General features: G+C 45.9%; 1 protein-coding gene across 11 annotated transcripts in view; it reads left to right on the top strand.

Annotated features, from left to right (window-relative positions):
• The window catches only part of PC (pyruvate carboxylase), a 263,520-nt gene that overhangs the window by 119,567 nt on the left and 130,028 nt on the right, over positions 1-13,925 (top strand). For all 11 annotated transcript variants that reach the window (XM_079956475.1, XM_079956470.1, XM_079956471.1 and 8 more), the window contains one exon: positions 1,642-1,804. In XM_079956475.1, coding sequence (XP_079812601.1) covers positions 1,642-1,804 — 163 coding nt within the window. The remainder of the gene's footprint in view (positions 1-1,641; positions 1,805-13,925) is intronic.

Raw genomic sequence — 13,925 nt, 5'->3', positions numbered from 1 at the left:
CAGGCCTAACTGCTAACTGTTGAGTCACTCTGACATGTGACTTAGCAGCCATTTTCTGTGTGTGTTCTCCGTAAGATTTCAGTCAGAGTCAGTCTGTCTCAGTTGTGAGCAGAGTCAGTATGTAATCTCAGTCAAACTGTTTGGAACCATGTTTATGAAGAAGTTTATTTTAACTCAGTAAAGCTCTTATTCTTTAAAACTCTGCATTATTAATTTACACTGCACGTCATATTAGTCATCAATAGCCATCCCCAACAAGGGGCAGAACTAACATCTAGTCAGCACAACACATTTGGTTAGGGTGGGCACCAAGGGATTTTTGTTTTGTTTTGTTTTGTTTTAAAGGTGAACTCAGTCATAAAGGACTTTTAAAAAAAATCCCCAGACTAAAGAAACTAAAACTTAACTAAATTTATATATATTTTTATTAAGAACTAAACTTTGAAAATGTAAACTTAAGAAATGAGACACAGAATAGCAAATGTTTGCTCAGGTGATATAACCAGACATATACAAAGCTATAGTCAATTTTCACGATCTTTTATCTTTCAACGGATAATGGGTTAACTCAAATTGACCAAAACAGATTAAGGTTTCTTCATCTTCGAGTGTGCTGGAGAATTAGTCGGCGCTCAGCGGGTGTTATGGACTTAAATTCCTCAATAGCATCATTGTGATTAACCAATGAAGCCAATTCTTGTTCAATGTACAGAATCACAAACGCAGGGGAAAGGGGGAGGGGATGACGAGACAAGCAAATAAGGAAAAGAGGAGAGGTAAAAGAGGCCAAAAGCTAACAAAACAACCACAACGAGACTGATCAAGAAGCCAAAACAGGATATTTTCCCTGCAGAGAAAAGGACTAGTGCCAAGCTGACCAGAGACAGGGCAGATCTGGAGGGTCGAGGGTGGAATGGCTCCTCCTTCTTCCTTGATTGTGCACCACAAAAACAGCATCTCAGCCCCACAGATATCTCTTCACAAAAGGTGATGAAAGGAGCTCTGGCAAAGGCAGAGCCACGAGACAGAGGCAGATGCAAAAAGGACTGTCCTGAAAGAGAGTGTGGTGTAGTGGTTAGACCTGGGAGACCAGGATTCTAGTCTCACATGGCCATGGGGCTCGCTGAGGGACCTCTGACCAGTCACTTCCTCTCAGCCTAGCCGACTTCACAGGGGTTGTTGCAAGGATAAAATGGAGGGCACTATGTATACCACCTTGAGCTCTTTGGAGGATATAAGTGACATACATGTGGAGGGAAAATTTAAACACGTTACAGAGTTCCCAAAAATAGACCAGAGGCAATCGTACTTCATCCAGCAGAGCTTTTATTTGTGCTGAAGGCAAATGAGCATAATGGTCACCAAATCCATTACAATCAGAATTGGCACAGTCCATAAGAAATGCAGTTGCAGCAGACTTATTTGCCTTCAGCACAAGTAAAAGCTCTGCTGGATGAAATATTGCCTCTGGAACTCTGCTGAATTCTGCAACGTGTTTAAGTTTTTCCTCCACACGTATGACAATAAAGTGGGGTATAAATGCAATAAGTAAATAAATATCTGCACAAGACACAAAATGCCTAAGGAATTACTCCAAGCTTCACACACATTCTCTGACTAACTCCTTCCCTTCCTTTTCAGTGTGGACCTCGTCCATGCCCAAATCCACATCTCTGAGGGGAAGAGCCTTCCTGACCTGGGCCTCAAACAGGACAACGTGCGGATCAATGGATGCGCCATCCAGTGCCGAGTGACGACCGAGGACCCTTCCCGTGGGTTCCAGCCTGACACTGGCCGAATTGAGGTAGGATGAGCTCCTGCTGCTGGCTTCCATACCCCCCCCCCAATCCTTCTGCTTCCAATATTTTTGGCCCCTGGCCCAACCACTTCCTATGATCTATGGGATGGTTCTCTCCTACCACCCACTGGGTTGTAACTGGGTGGGTTCCTGGTTTGCGTAGGCTTGTATGCTGTCTGGGGAAGCTGGGGTATCAGTCAGTCTGTTTGAAGAAGTAGCTCTGTGACGTCCTGTTTATGCTGGAAATCTTAAATGGAAATGCAAGCAGGAATCTGCTTGAGTGTAAATCATCAAAACAAGGAGGGTTAGAAAATCAAGACAAACATCCCTAAAGATCCACATTGACAGCAAAGAAGAAACAGAACAGAACTGTGTTCTGTTGAGATGGCAATCTCCACCTCAGTAAGCGTGGACGGAAGACGAATTACTTGGTCTACGAGAGGCTGCATGGTCTATTCCAAATCAGTAGGAATCTACGTGAAATGTCTTGCCTGCTACCAGCTTCAATCTGGTGGACACATTTTTCCATGGTCATTGTCAGCACTGATCTGTAGCTGTAGAACAGCCTTCACCAACCTTTGCCGTAGCCATGCTTGTTGGGCTGATGGCAGTTTTAGTCTGAAACACCTGCAGGGTGCGAGGTCCGTGAATCCTGGTCTAAATATTATATGTTCATATTGTGTGTATGTGTGTTATACCTAACAAGAGACGCGGGTGGCACTGTGATCTAAACCACTGAGCCTCTTGGGCTTGCTGATCAGAAGGTCGGCGGTTCGAATTTGCATGATGGGGTGAGCTCCTGTTGCTCTTTCCCAGCTTCTGCCAATCTTGCCGTTTGAAAGCATACCAGCACAAGTAGATAAATAGGTACTGCTGCGACAGGAAGGTAAACAGCATTTTCTGTGTGCTATGGTTTCCATCACGATGTTCCATTGTGCCAGAAGCAGTTTAGTCATGCTGGCCACATGACCCAGAAAGCTGACTGTGGACAAACTCCAGCTCCCCAGAGACTTCTCCCAGATCAGCAGGCTGTTCTGCCATTTTCCTTTCCACTTTCTTGCTTTCACTTGTTTGCCTGCCATTGAAATGCATCATTCCACGATTGCTGTGTATCTGTGTGCGTCATGAACAGCAGTATTGGAGGGAAATAACATTCAGTACCTCAATAGAGGATGATGTCAAAACATTGCAGATTTCCCCACCTCCCACTACATTTCATTGGCTACCATTTGCATGTGTGCGTTGAACTCATGACACAATGAATCACTGGCTCCATCTGTTTTTGTTTGTTTTGTTTTGTTTTGTTTTGTTTTGTTTTGTTTTGTTTTGTTTTGTTTTGTTTTGTTTTGTGTTTGTCTACTTGACCATAGTGGGATGCGGGTGGCGCTGTGGTCTAAACCACAGAGCCTAGGGCTTGCCGATCAGAAGGTCGGCGGTTCGAATCCCCGCGACGGGGTGAGCTCCCGTTGCTCGATCCCTACATCTGCCAACCTAGGAGTTCGAAAGCACGTCAAAGTGCAAGTAGATAAATAGGTACTGCTCCGGCGGGAAGGTAAACGGCGTTTCCGTGCGCTGCTCTGGTTCTCCAGAAGTGGCTTAGTCATGCTGGCCACATGACCCGGAAGCTGTACGCTGGCTGCCTCGGCCAGTAAAGTGAGATGAGCACCGCTACCCCAGAGTCGGCCACGACTGGACCTAATGGTCAGGGGTCCCTTTACCTTTTACTTGACCATAAGTGGGTAAAGAGATAAACTGGTATCTATTGATAGATCTCCAGGTTGATTTGCAGAAGGGTTTTTGTTTTCCTGCTTCCTGGTTATTTAAAAATGTGACACCAAAATGACTTTTCATCCAACCTAAACTTGATAGCTAATCCAGAGTGGACATTTGTGTGAGAGGATGGTGAACTCAGTTTCAGTTTTGCTGCTGAAGAACAATTTCCCGGTCTCGGAATGGGCTCTTCTTTAATTCTATCCGCACTTTTTTCACTCCTGGCTCTGGTTGGTATATATTGGGGTTCCAGTTAAAAGCAAAGTACTGATAAGCCTGTCCAGCCCTGCACTAGATGCTATCATGGAAAAAAAAAATCCAGAGAAGTAGCCATTTTAGTTTGTTGGTGGTAAAAACAACAAAGAGTCTACAGCACCTTAAAGACTAACAGACGTTATACTGTATTAAAGATTATTCCATTATACAATCAACTCAGGATTGCATTTCATGCATCTGATGAAGCGGATTCAATCATTGGAGAAGGGGTGAAGTGTTGTGAGATTGGAGACTGGCAAATGTCCCAGTGGGTAACGAGAATCAGATGCACATATGAGAGACTCCTGGCTTAACAGCTGGTACATGTGAAATAGCTACAGTGGTTTTAATAGACCACTGTCTAAGCCGGAGTCAGCAGTGTCATGCAGAAAGGCTAGTTTTATTCTAGGGTTGCGTCAACACAAATTTAGTGTCCAGATTGCAGGAAGTAATAGTATCACCCTATTCCACCTCACCTGGAACACAGTGTCCACTTAATAAAGGATATTGGCAAACCAAGGAAAATGGTTTTTGGTAGCTGTGAAAAAGGCAAATTCCACGCTAGGGATCCCCTCTTCCTCTACCTTTAAGGTGTGGATGATAGTAGCTGCTAGTTATGATGGCTATATTGGCATTCAAGGCCTGGGTAAATCTCATTGACTGCTGTGAGAAGCAGGATGCTGGACTAAACTTTATTCTGATCCAGCTGAGCTGTTCATACGTTCCCTCTAGCCACACCCATTTCCAGGTTCCACACCTGGAAATAGTCTTGTGAGCAAAACTACTTGTCATTTCTCGTTGTAACAAGGGAGGTTGTCTGGAAGCATTCTAAGAAAGTGGAAGCACATATTTGCATTAATGGGCTTTGATATACCTCTCCCTGGGAACATTGCAAAAAGCTATTACAGAAATGAAAACCGAGTGTCCAAATTTAGCAGTCAAAACCCCAAGGCCTTGGGGATGCCAAATGACAGAAATTGTCCCAGCTGTTCTTTCTGCTGAAATCTTGCCCAACTTATTAGCAAAGGCAGCCGCAGAAGAGAGGAATTAGATCCAAACTTCATTAAATTCATTGCTTACCAAAAAGAAAAAGAAAAAAGATCCCAGACTGTACCAAGGTGTGTTTTGTTTTGCTTTCAGAATTAATATCCTGTGTCCTTGATATTGAAAATAAATGACACCCCCTCCAGAACTTTCCAGAATTGGCTGAGAGCACTTTTAATATATCATAAATGCACTTTATACAACACTCGCATGACACTTCAGATGCACAGAGTGAAGCCATTCAAACATTTTAAAATGGAGACATGGTAGAGAAAGTAGGCAAGGCACCTTGGAATGAAGCAGCGATTCTGAGAAAGCTGCCTATGGAGCAAAATCACAATGATTTGGTCTTTAAAGGGTGGAGGGGAAGGAGCAGAGCATGGGTTCCGGAGGCTGCCGTATATAGAACAGGCTTCACCAATGTGGTGACCCCCAGATGTTTTGTACTACAATAAAAACTATTGAAAGGTTAAAAATAGGCGTCAGTTAACCATTGCGGAAGGATGTATTCTTAATTGCCTACATAGGCCTGGTGGAATGGAAGAGTTTTCAGCAGACATTTAAAAGTTGAAACTGAACGCACCTGCTGAATCTCTATTGGCGGAGAGTTCCACAGGACCAGACAAATGATAATGAAGGCTCTTGTTTCTTGTTACTGTCCAATGAGCCTCGTCAACTCGAGGAATGACTCACTATGAAGAAAGGTTACAGCTTTTGCGACTTTTTAGTTCAGAGAAAAGACAAGTAAGATGTGACATGATAAAAGTTCACAAAATTATGCCCGGCATGGACAGAGAAAAGTTTTTCCTGCCTCTTTTATCATAATGCTAGAATTTGTGGACATGATGCGGGACAGATAAAAGAAAGGACTTGTTCATGCAGAGCATAGCCAAACTATAGAACCCCCACAAGAGGCAGAGATGGCCACCAACTTGGATGGCTTTAAAAGAGGATTGGACAAAATTCTGGAGAAGAGGGCTCTCGATGGCTACCATCCATGATGGTTCTGTTCTACCTCCACAGCTTGAAACTGCACACTCGAATCCTGCTTGTGAGTTTCCTACTGAGACATCTGGGTGGCCACTTTAAGAGCAGGATTGTGGTGTAAATGGGCCATTGGCCTGATCCAGCAGCCTCTTCTTGCATTCCTATGTAAAGTAGCTCTACCCCTGACCTATGGCATCTCTCAACATAGTTCTCTATGTGCAGGGGTATTTTTTTCTTTTTTACAGATTTCTTTTTTCCCTTTTTCATGATTTCTCCTTTCCCAGCCCCCACAAACACTCAGACTTTCCTTGTTGTTTGGAGGAATGCAGCCCAGACACCGTGCATAACAGTGAATATAATTTATTTATTATCTCATCTGCTGTCTGCAGGATGTCAGCCTTATTTGCGGTGGTTTGAGGAGTTAATTGATCCTCAGTGGGATGTTCTAATGTGAAGTGTGCATGTGTGTGTGCGCACATTTGCAGATCATCTGCCTCCATTTCCATCCCAACTGTTTAACTTTCTTGGTTTCAAAGCCTCGGGGACTCCTGCGGTTCATAGGAGTGGGTTTCCCCCCCCCCCCCATCCCTGTTCTACTTGGCTGTCAGTCTTTTAATTTCAATTGTCTGGCATGGCTGCTGGTCCTCAGAATTTCATGTCTCCTTTCCTTAATGGTGTGAACTGTTCTTGCCAATCAAATTTAACTAGCAAAGCTCCATGGCAAAGGTGTTACCCAGGCGACCACTCTCAGGGCATCCCCCTTAACTCTTCGGCTCCGTTGGCAGAGCACAGGCTCATGCAGCAGGCGGACGAAGCAAACTTTGGCATGCACTAGCCGTCCTCATTAATAGGAAACAAAGTGGCCCTTATTGTCTGGAAGGAGCAAGAGCTCTGGATGTTTTCTGATGCCTTATTTTGCACCTAATCGATTTGCCAATTGCCAGCACAGGTATCCTCCATTTAGCTAGCAATTAGCCCCGGCAAGAAAAGCACTTTCCCCTCTGAGCTGTGACCGCATTTGGAATAGTGTGTACAGTTCTGGTCGCCTCACCTCAAGAAGGATGTTGTAGAGTTGGAAGAGATTCAGGAAAAGAGGCAGCCAAAACGACCAAGGGGATGAAGCGAATCCCCCAGGAGGAATGGTTGCAGCACTGGCGACTTTTTAGTTTAGAGAGAAGGCGAGTGTTCATGTGACAGGAATTCTGCATGGCGTGGAGAAAATTGACAGAGAAAAGTTTGTCTCCCTCTCTTGTAACTCTGGGACTAACATCTTATGGAGCTGCATGTTGGAAGATCCTGGACAGATAAAAGAAAGTCATATTTCATGCAGTGCATCGTTAAACTATGGAACTCCCTCCCACCAACTTGGATAGCTTTGAAAGAGGATTAGATAAATTCACCGAGAATACGACGATCAATGGCAACTAGCCAGAATGACTCTGCTCTGCCTCCACAGTCAGAGGCAGAAATTCTTTGGAATATCAGTTACTGGAAGCTGCAGGAGGGGAGCTTGGGTCCTGCTTGTGAGTTTCCCACAATGAGCAACTGGTTGGCCACTGTGGGAACAGGATGCCAGATTGGATGGGCCGTTGGCCTGATCCAGCACACTATTCTTAAGTTCTTATGCTCTTAGTGAGCACCATCTGTACCTAAACTAGTCAATATTTGCTTTGCACTAGGCACCCAAGAGCTGGACATAGGAATAAAGAAAGCTGCCTTATACAGAGTCAGACCGCCAGTCTGTTTAGCTCAGTGACTAGCCACAGTTCACGAGCAACATGGCAACTCATCCACATTGGACCAAATTGGGGAAAGAACTAGTTTAGTGTTCTTCAAGATGCATGGAAATGGGCCTGACATAAGATACCCTTGGAATCCATAGGCATGCCAAATGAAGGAAAAATGTACCAAGTTACATTTCGCTAATATTTAACACAATATAAATTAGTGGGGAACCTATAAATCAGCTGATGCAAAATGTTGGGGATGTGATAGAGCCCCGGCAGATTGTACACACAGCTCCTGCACAGTAAGGAGATTCAGAGTTATGGGTGGCGGGGAGTCAAAGAATGAATGACGGAGTTGGCAAGGTGGGATTTGCCAAGAGAACCAGTTAGTTCGACTTCTGAATGACCTGAAGGGTAGAAGAGAAAACAGTAGTGTGGAATGTGAGACAGATTGGTGATCTGTTGCTAAAATTTGCAACAAGTGGATGAAGAGGGAAGCATGGCTGTGTGCCACAGAATGCAGGGATGGCCTGTCTTGTGATAGAGCCTCGTTCTTAATGAGATGGCAGGTTCGTATCTGTCTGCACCACTTCAGAGTGAAGGTGGAGGCTGATGGGACTCTTCTGTGCAAACACACACAAAAGTCCCTGCTCTGTCCTCAAATCCTGCTTGCTGGTTTCCCAAAGGCATCTGGTCAGTCATTGTGAGAACAGGATGCTGGACTAGATGAGCCATGGGGCTCTTCTTAGATTCTTATGTCCATCTAGCTCAGTATTGTCAACACTGACTGCCAGAGGCTCTCCGGGCTTCAGACAGAGGTTGTCTCCAAGCCCTTCATGGAAATGCCACCAGGGATTGAACCTGAAACCTTCTGCCCACTTAGCAGATGCTCTGGCCACTGGGCTCTGCCCCTGACACCATCATCATATATCTTTAAGTGCCTTGTAAAATCCTTCCTCTATAAACCAGGCCTTTAACTATCTGTGGCCTTCTAGAAATGGGTGGGATGTTTTAAATATACCCTGCCTCCCACTTGGTTTTAATGTATCTATGTGGGGGTTTTGTTTGTTTATTTTGCCTTTAATTTGCCTTGGGCAAGATAAAGTGACTAACAAATTTAATTAATAATAATAATGTCTCCCAGACATTGCAACTACACCAGATTTTCAGCTACTATCATGACCTCCCTGCCTGCTGTTCATTATGATCTCTCCAGCATTTGATTTCTAAGAGTCTCCGTAACTTGGCTTCCAAACAGTGGCTCCCAACGCCGCTGGCTTCCTTCTCCGAGGCTCTGCAGCCACCGAGCGTATGTCTCGCCATGTGCCTGGTGCCGCCGTGAGGAGCTTTCCAGACAAAAGGCAGGCGTTTTTCAATTACCTCTCTCTGCTTGGGAAGGTGCTGGAGCAGCAGCCTTGATTATTCCCTCCCTGATCTGTTTTCGACGCTCAAAATGCAAAGAGGGCAAAGGAAGCCGTCCCCGACTTGGCATCTGTTTGGAGAAAAGCTTTCTGCTTTTCAGAAAAGGGTGGGTTGGGTGGTTATTAGAAAGCCAAAAATATGCCGTCTGCATGGGCTCGCTGGTCCTGGTGGGGTTGTGCTGGATCAGGCGAAAACCCACCCAGTCCTCCTGGGCTTTTTGCACAAATGAGATAAGGCTCCCTCCTCCCCGCCAAGCCCTGTGGCTTATGAAGAAGCCAAGAGGGAGCAGGCCAGATTGGGTGGGAGGTGAGGGGACAGTTGGTGGGTTATACAGGAATGTAAGAACTGTCTTATCCGCCGCGCCAGGGGGCTCAATATTTTGAATTGGGGGCCAAGCCCCACCCCCCAATATTGAGGGGGCAGACATACCCTGTCATCCTCAGGTGCCTTCTGGGCACCCCACCTGATGAGCGAGGGTTATGATTGCCCTCCATGCATCCTGCCCCCCCCCCCCGGTGCATGCTGTGAGAAGGAGGTCTCCTCCCCACCACACATCCCACTGGGGCGAACGAATCATGTGACGTGACGTGTCATGTCATGTGATGGCCCTGCCCTCCAGTGTGGGAGGCAAGTTGGCGCCTTTGGCCTTATTCCAAGTTAGGTTCATCTAGCTCTGTACTTTTACCAGGGGTGAGGGCTGCATGCCTTTGTAGGCAACCTTCCAGAGGCCACATGCCACCGGTGGGCAGAGACAGAGGAGAATGTGGACAGAGAGCTGTAGTTTGTTACAGGTGCTGAGAGTTCTTTCTCCACCTTCCCCTCACGGAGCTACAATTCCCGGAGCGGTTTGACAAGCCCTCTTCACAGGGGACTCTGGGAATAGCAACCCTGTGAGGGGAATATCGAGTCTCCTAACAACTCTCAGCACCTCTAACAACCTACAGCTCCCAGAATCCCTTGGGGGAAGCTGTTTAAAGCGGTATCACAGGCTCTAAACTTATGGTCTGAATGTGGCCCAAAGGACTGGCGATCCCATGGGCTCTGGGTGGGCGGCAACTCCTCTGAAAGCTGGTGCCACCCTGGTTTCTCTTTAGATAGAAATCTAGTAAGGAAATAATAGGTAAATAAATAAATACTTTTGAAAAAGAGGCAGCAAATGTAAGGTGATTGGCTTTGGGCTGTTGTTTGTTTATTTGTTTGTTATTTTGCATGATGAGGTGCTGCAGCTGCCTCTCCCGCCTGCCTGTCTCGGTTAGGCTGTGGCGCCTGCGCATCCTGAAACAGCAGCACTTGACCAAATTATATAAAGAAAGGTTCCCCCTTTGCCTCTTCCATGTTCCCCTCAGACAAGCTGAGGAAAGGCGTCAACAGTGGCAAAAATGGTTCTGAAGAGTTCCCCCTTCCCTTTCAAATGGGGGCGATAAGGGATGTATTTCACATTGTGTCAAAGATGGAAGGGTCAGAGAGGCATGTTGGATGAGAGAAGGAGGAGAAGAAGAAGAAGAGGAGGAGGAGGAGGAGGAGTTGGGAAGAAGAAGAAGAAGAAGAAGAAGAAGAAGAAGAAGAAGAAGAAGAAGAAGAAGAGGAGGAGGAGGAGGAGAAGGAGGAGGAGGAGGAGTTTGGATTTGATATCCCGCCTTATCACTACCCGAAGGAGTCTCAAAGCAGCTAACATTCTCCTTTCCCTTCCTCCCCCACAACAAACACTCTGTGAGGTGAGTGGGGCTGAGAGACTTCAGAGAAGTGTGACTAGCCCAAGGTCACCCAGCAGCTGCATGTGGAGGAGAGGAGACACGAACCCGGTTCCCCAGATTACGAGTCTATCACTCTTAAGCATTACACCACACTGGCTCTCAGAAAAGCTGAATCCTTAAACCTTGTATAAAGTATGCAAACTGTTCCCAAGTTCATTTAATTTTCACAGCCCAGAGCCAGTGTGGTGTAGTGTTTTAACAGTGTCGGACCAGGACCTGGGAGAGACCAGGGTTCAAATCCAGGGCCAGGGCCATGGTGCTCACTGGGCCAGTCGCTGGCTCTCAGCCTAACCTACCTCACAGGGTTGTTGTGGGGTTAATTAAGGAGGGGGAGAACCATTTACATCACTTTGAGCTCCTTGGAGGAAAAGGTGGGATAGCTTGTGCACTTGTTAGGGATATATTGGACATCTCGCCTAGGATTAGAGTAAAAGGTGTGTTAGAAAGCTTCCAGTATTCATGATGTGCTTTTTATTTTCTTCTAGGTCGCTAACAAAAGCTGTTGTACTTCCTCACACAGAGCATAGTTAGACTAGGGGACTCACTTCCATAGGAAGCAGTGATGGCTGCTAACCTGGATGACTTTAAAAGAGAGTTAGACGAATTCATAGATTAGAGAGCTGTTGATGGCTACTAGCCATGATGGCTCTGCTCTGCAGGCAGGACTGCTTTTGAATCCCAGTTGCTGGAAATCACAGGAGAGAGAGAGAGAGATAGAGAGCTCTTGTGCTCAGACATTGTGGTTGGCCACTGTGAGAACAGGATGCTGGACTGATCCAACCAGGCTCCTCTTATCGGAAACCAGGAGTGGGTTTTTGTGTGACAAAACTTCAAGCTCAGTTCTACTCTTGAAAACAAACCCCTTTGCTAAGCCTACATTCAGAGGCTTCCTTAATTCAAAGAGGATCCTCACTTTCCCTTCACCAAACCATGTGGCTCCAGGTGGTGAATCTTGGGGTTCCAGTAAAAAACAAAAACGTTTCAAATTGGATCCCACAAGCCTGCGGTCTGCCCACACCAGACACCCTGTTGTGGACCACCACTTTCATCAGTCCCACTCAACATATGACACTGGGGCTGATGGGAGATGTAGTCCCAAAGATTTGGCAGGTAGCAGGCTGGTGATGGCCGAGCTAGAAGGATGCTTGAAAATGTCACCAATTCATTTCCATTTGCACACCATGTAAACATTCCACAGACAGCTCTGTGTAAGTCACCTTGGAAGGGACAGGAGGTGGGTTTGATTCACAAAATATGCTGGATGATAACTCTTTCCTGAAGCTCATTCACTAGTGGCTGATTAGGAATTTGAAGAGTGTATGTTTTGTGTCTCTCTGTTTCTAGGCCTTATGCTTACACTGGTCAGAAACAACCTTTATTGTCCTCAAAAGTGGTGGCAGAACTTTTTTTAAATGAGCTGTTGGTGGGGGGATGGCTTCATCTTAGCTCACTGTGCCTTAGATCAGCCACTGAACTGTTCACCCTAGGCCTTGCCTTAATTAATACGAACATTCACAGTTCTCCCTTCCTTCCTCTTCTCTCTCTCTCTCTCTCTCTCTCTCTCTCTCTCTCTCTCTCTCTCTTAAAAAACTTTTTTCCTCCCTGTCAATTTCTTTGCTCAGCTAAGCATAAATCTCCCCCTCTGATCTCTCCTTCTAATTGATAGCAGTTTTGCAATTAAGGATGGGAATTTAAGGCTGTTTCTCTGCTCTTGTCTTTTTGAAATCCAATTGTCTTGAGGGGGCCTGTAGTCAATTCCATTTTGTTCTAGTCGATTTCTCTTCTCATGTTTCAAGCCCCCAAGAACTATGGGAGGATCAAGGGTCCGAGAAAGGAACCATGGGGGAAGATACTTGCTGACTTTACTGTTGTTTTGTTGTTGTTTACTTTCTTTAGAAAAGCAAGTATTTGTCTGCAGGAAATGTGTGTGTGTACTCGTTTTAAGTCGTCTTTATAGCTGATGGACTATGATAATAGAATTGTAGAATTCAAAGGTACCCTGAGTCCAACCTAGTCCAACTTCCTGCAATGCAGGAATCACAGCAAAAGAATCTCTAACAGTTGGCCACCCAACCTCTATGTGAAAACCTCCAAGGAAACAGAGCCCACCACCTTCCAAGGGCGTTTGTTCCACTTTAGAACAGCTCTTAACATCAGAAACTTCTTCCTAATGTTTTGCCAGAATCTCTTTTCTTGTCATTTGAATCTGCGGCCAACCAGACACTCCTGAGAAAACAGGAAAGCAGTGGCCCTCACTCATTGTCTGGATTTGCTACCACAAGGTGTAGTGATGGACACTAACTTGGGTGGCTTTAAAAGAGGGTCAGACAAAATCAACAAAGGAGCTTAAGGCTCTCAATGGATACTGGCTGTGAGGTTCTGCTCTGCCTCCACGTAATGTTTCTGAATGCTGGTTGCTGGACACCGAAGGGGAAAGTGTTTTTGTGCTCAGATCCTGCTTGCAGGTTTCCCATTGAGGCATCTGGTTGACCACCGTGAGAACAGGAAGATGGGCTGCGTGGGCCATAAGCCTGAGCCACCAAGCTCTTCTTATGTTCTTGACATCCGTCTCCTTCCACCAACTCTCCCCATTTCCTTGCTGCATTTTTCTCCTGTTTGAACCGCTAGCCAGTGTGCTGTGCATTTGGCACCTTTGGGTGGTGAGAATAAATGAGTCTGAAATGTTACCCACCTCCCTTTGCCTCTGGCTGTGTGACTTCACCCTTCCTAGCTACATAAAAGGTTATGTTTTGCTGAGGAGGGGGCTTTGCAGCTCAGGGGTTTCTGGAGAGAGGGGAGGGAGTGTGCAAAGAGGCTGATCTGTCCTTCAAAGTCAGCTGCTGGGATCCTAATACCAGGGACCCGAGCTTGCCTGTGGGCAGACAGATAGCAGCTCATAAGTTAGCAGTGGCTTTGTTCGGCGAGAGCAGCCGCTGACGATGTTTGACAAGAAAGCAAGTGTGCTGCGTCTACAGCAATGAATAATCACCATCCTCTGTTAATTTTTCAGACTGGGGGTGCATATTCATGATGGCTTAATGCAGGTTAGTTCCTCGTTAACGTTTTTTTAGCCACCTGCATGGCACAGCAAGTTCACTCTTCCTGACTGTGCTAAGTGCATGGATTTTTCACCCGCACCTCTTTCATAGAATTGTAGAGTTGGAAGGG

The sequence above is a fragment of the Podarcis cretensis genome (genome assembly GCF_951804945.1).
Source record: "Podarcis cretensis genome assembly, chromosome: 16".
Taxonomy (NCBI): domain Eukaryota; kingdom Metazoa; phylum Chordata; class Lepidosauria; order Squamata; family Lacertidae; genus Podarcis; species Podarcis cretensis.
The sequence above is the reverse complement of the archived record's forward strand: the minus strand, read 5'-3'. Positions and strand labels throughout refer to the sequence as shown.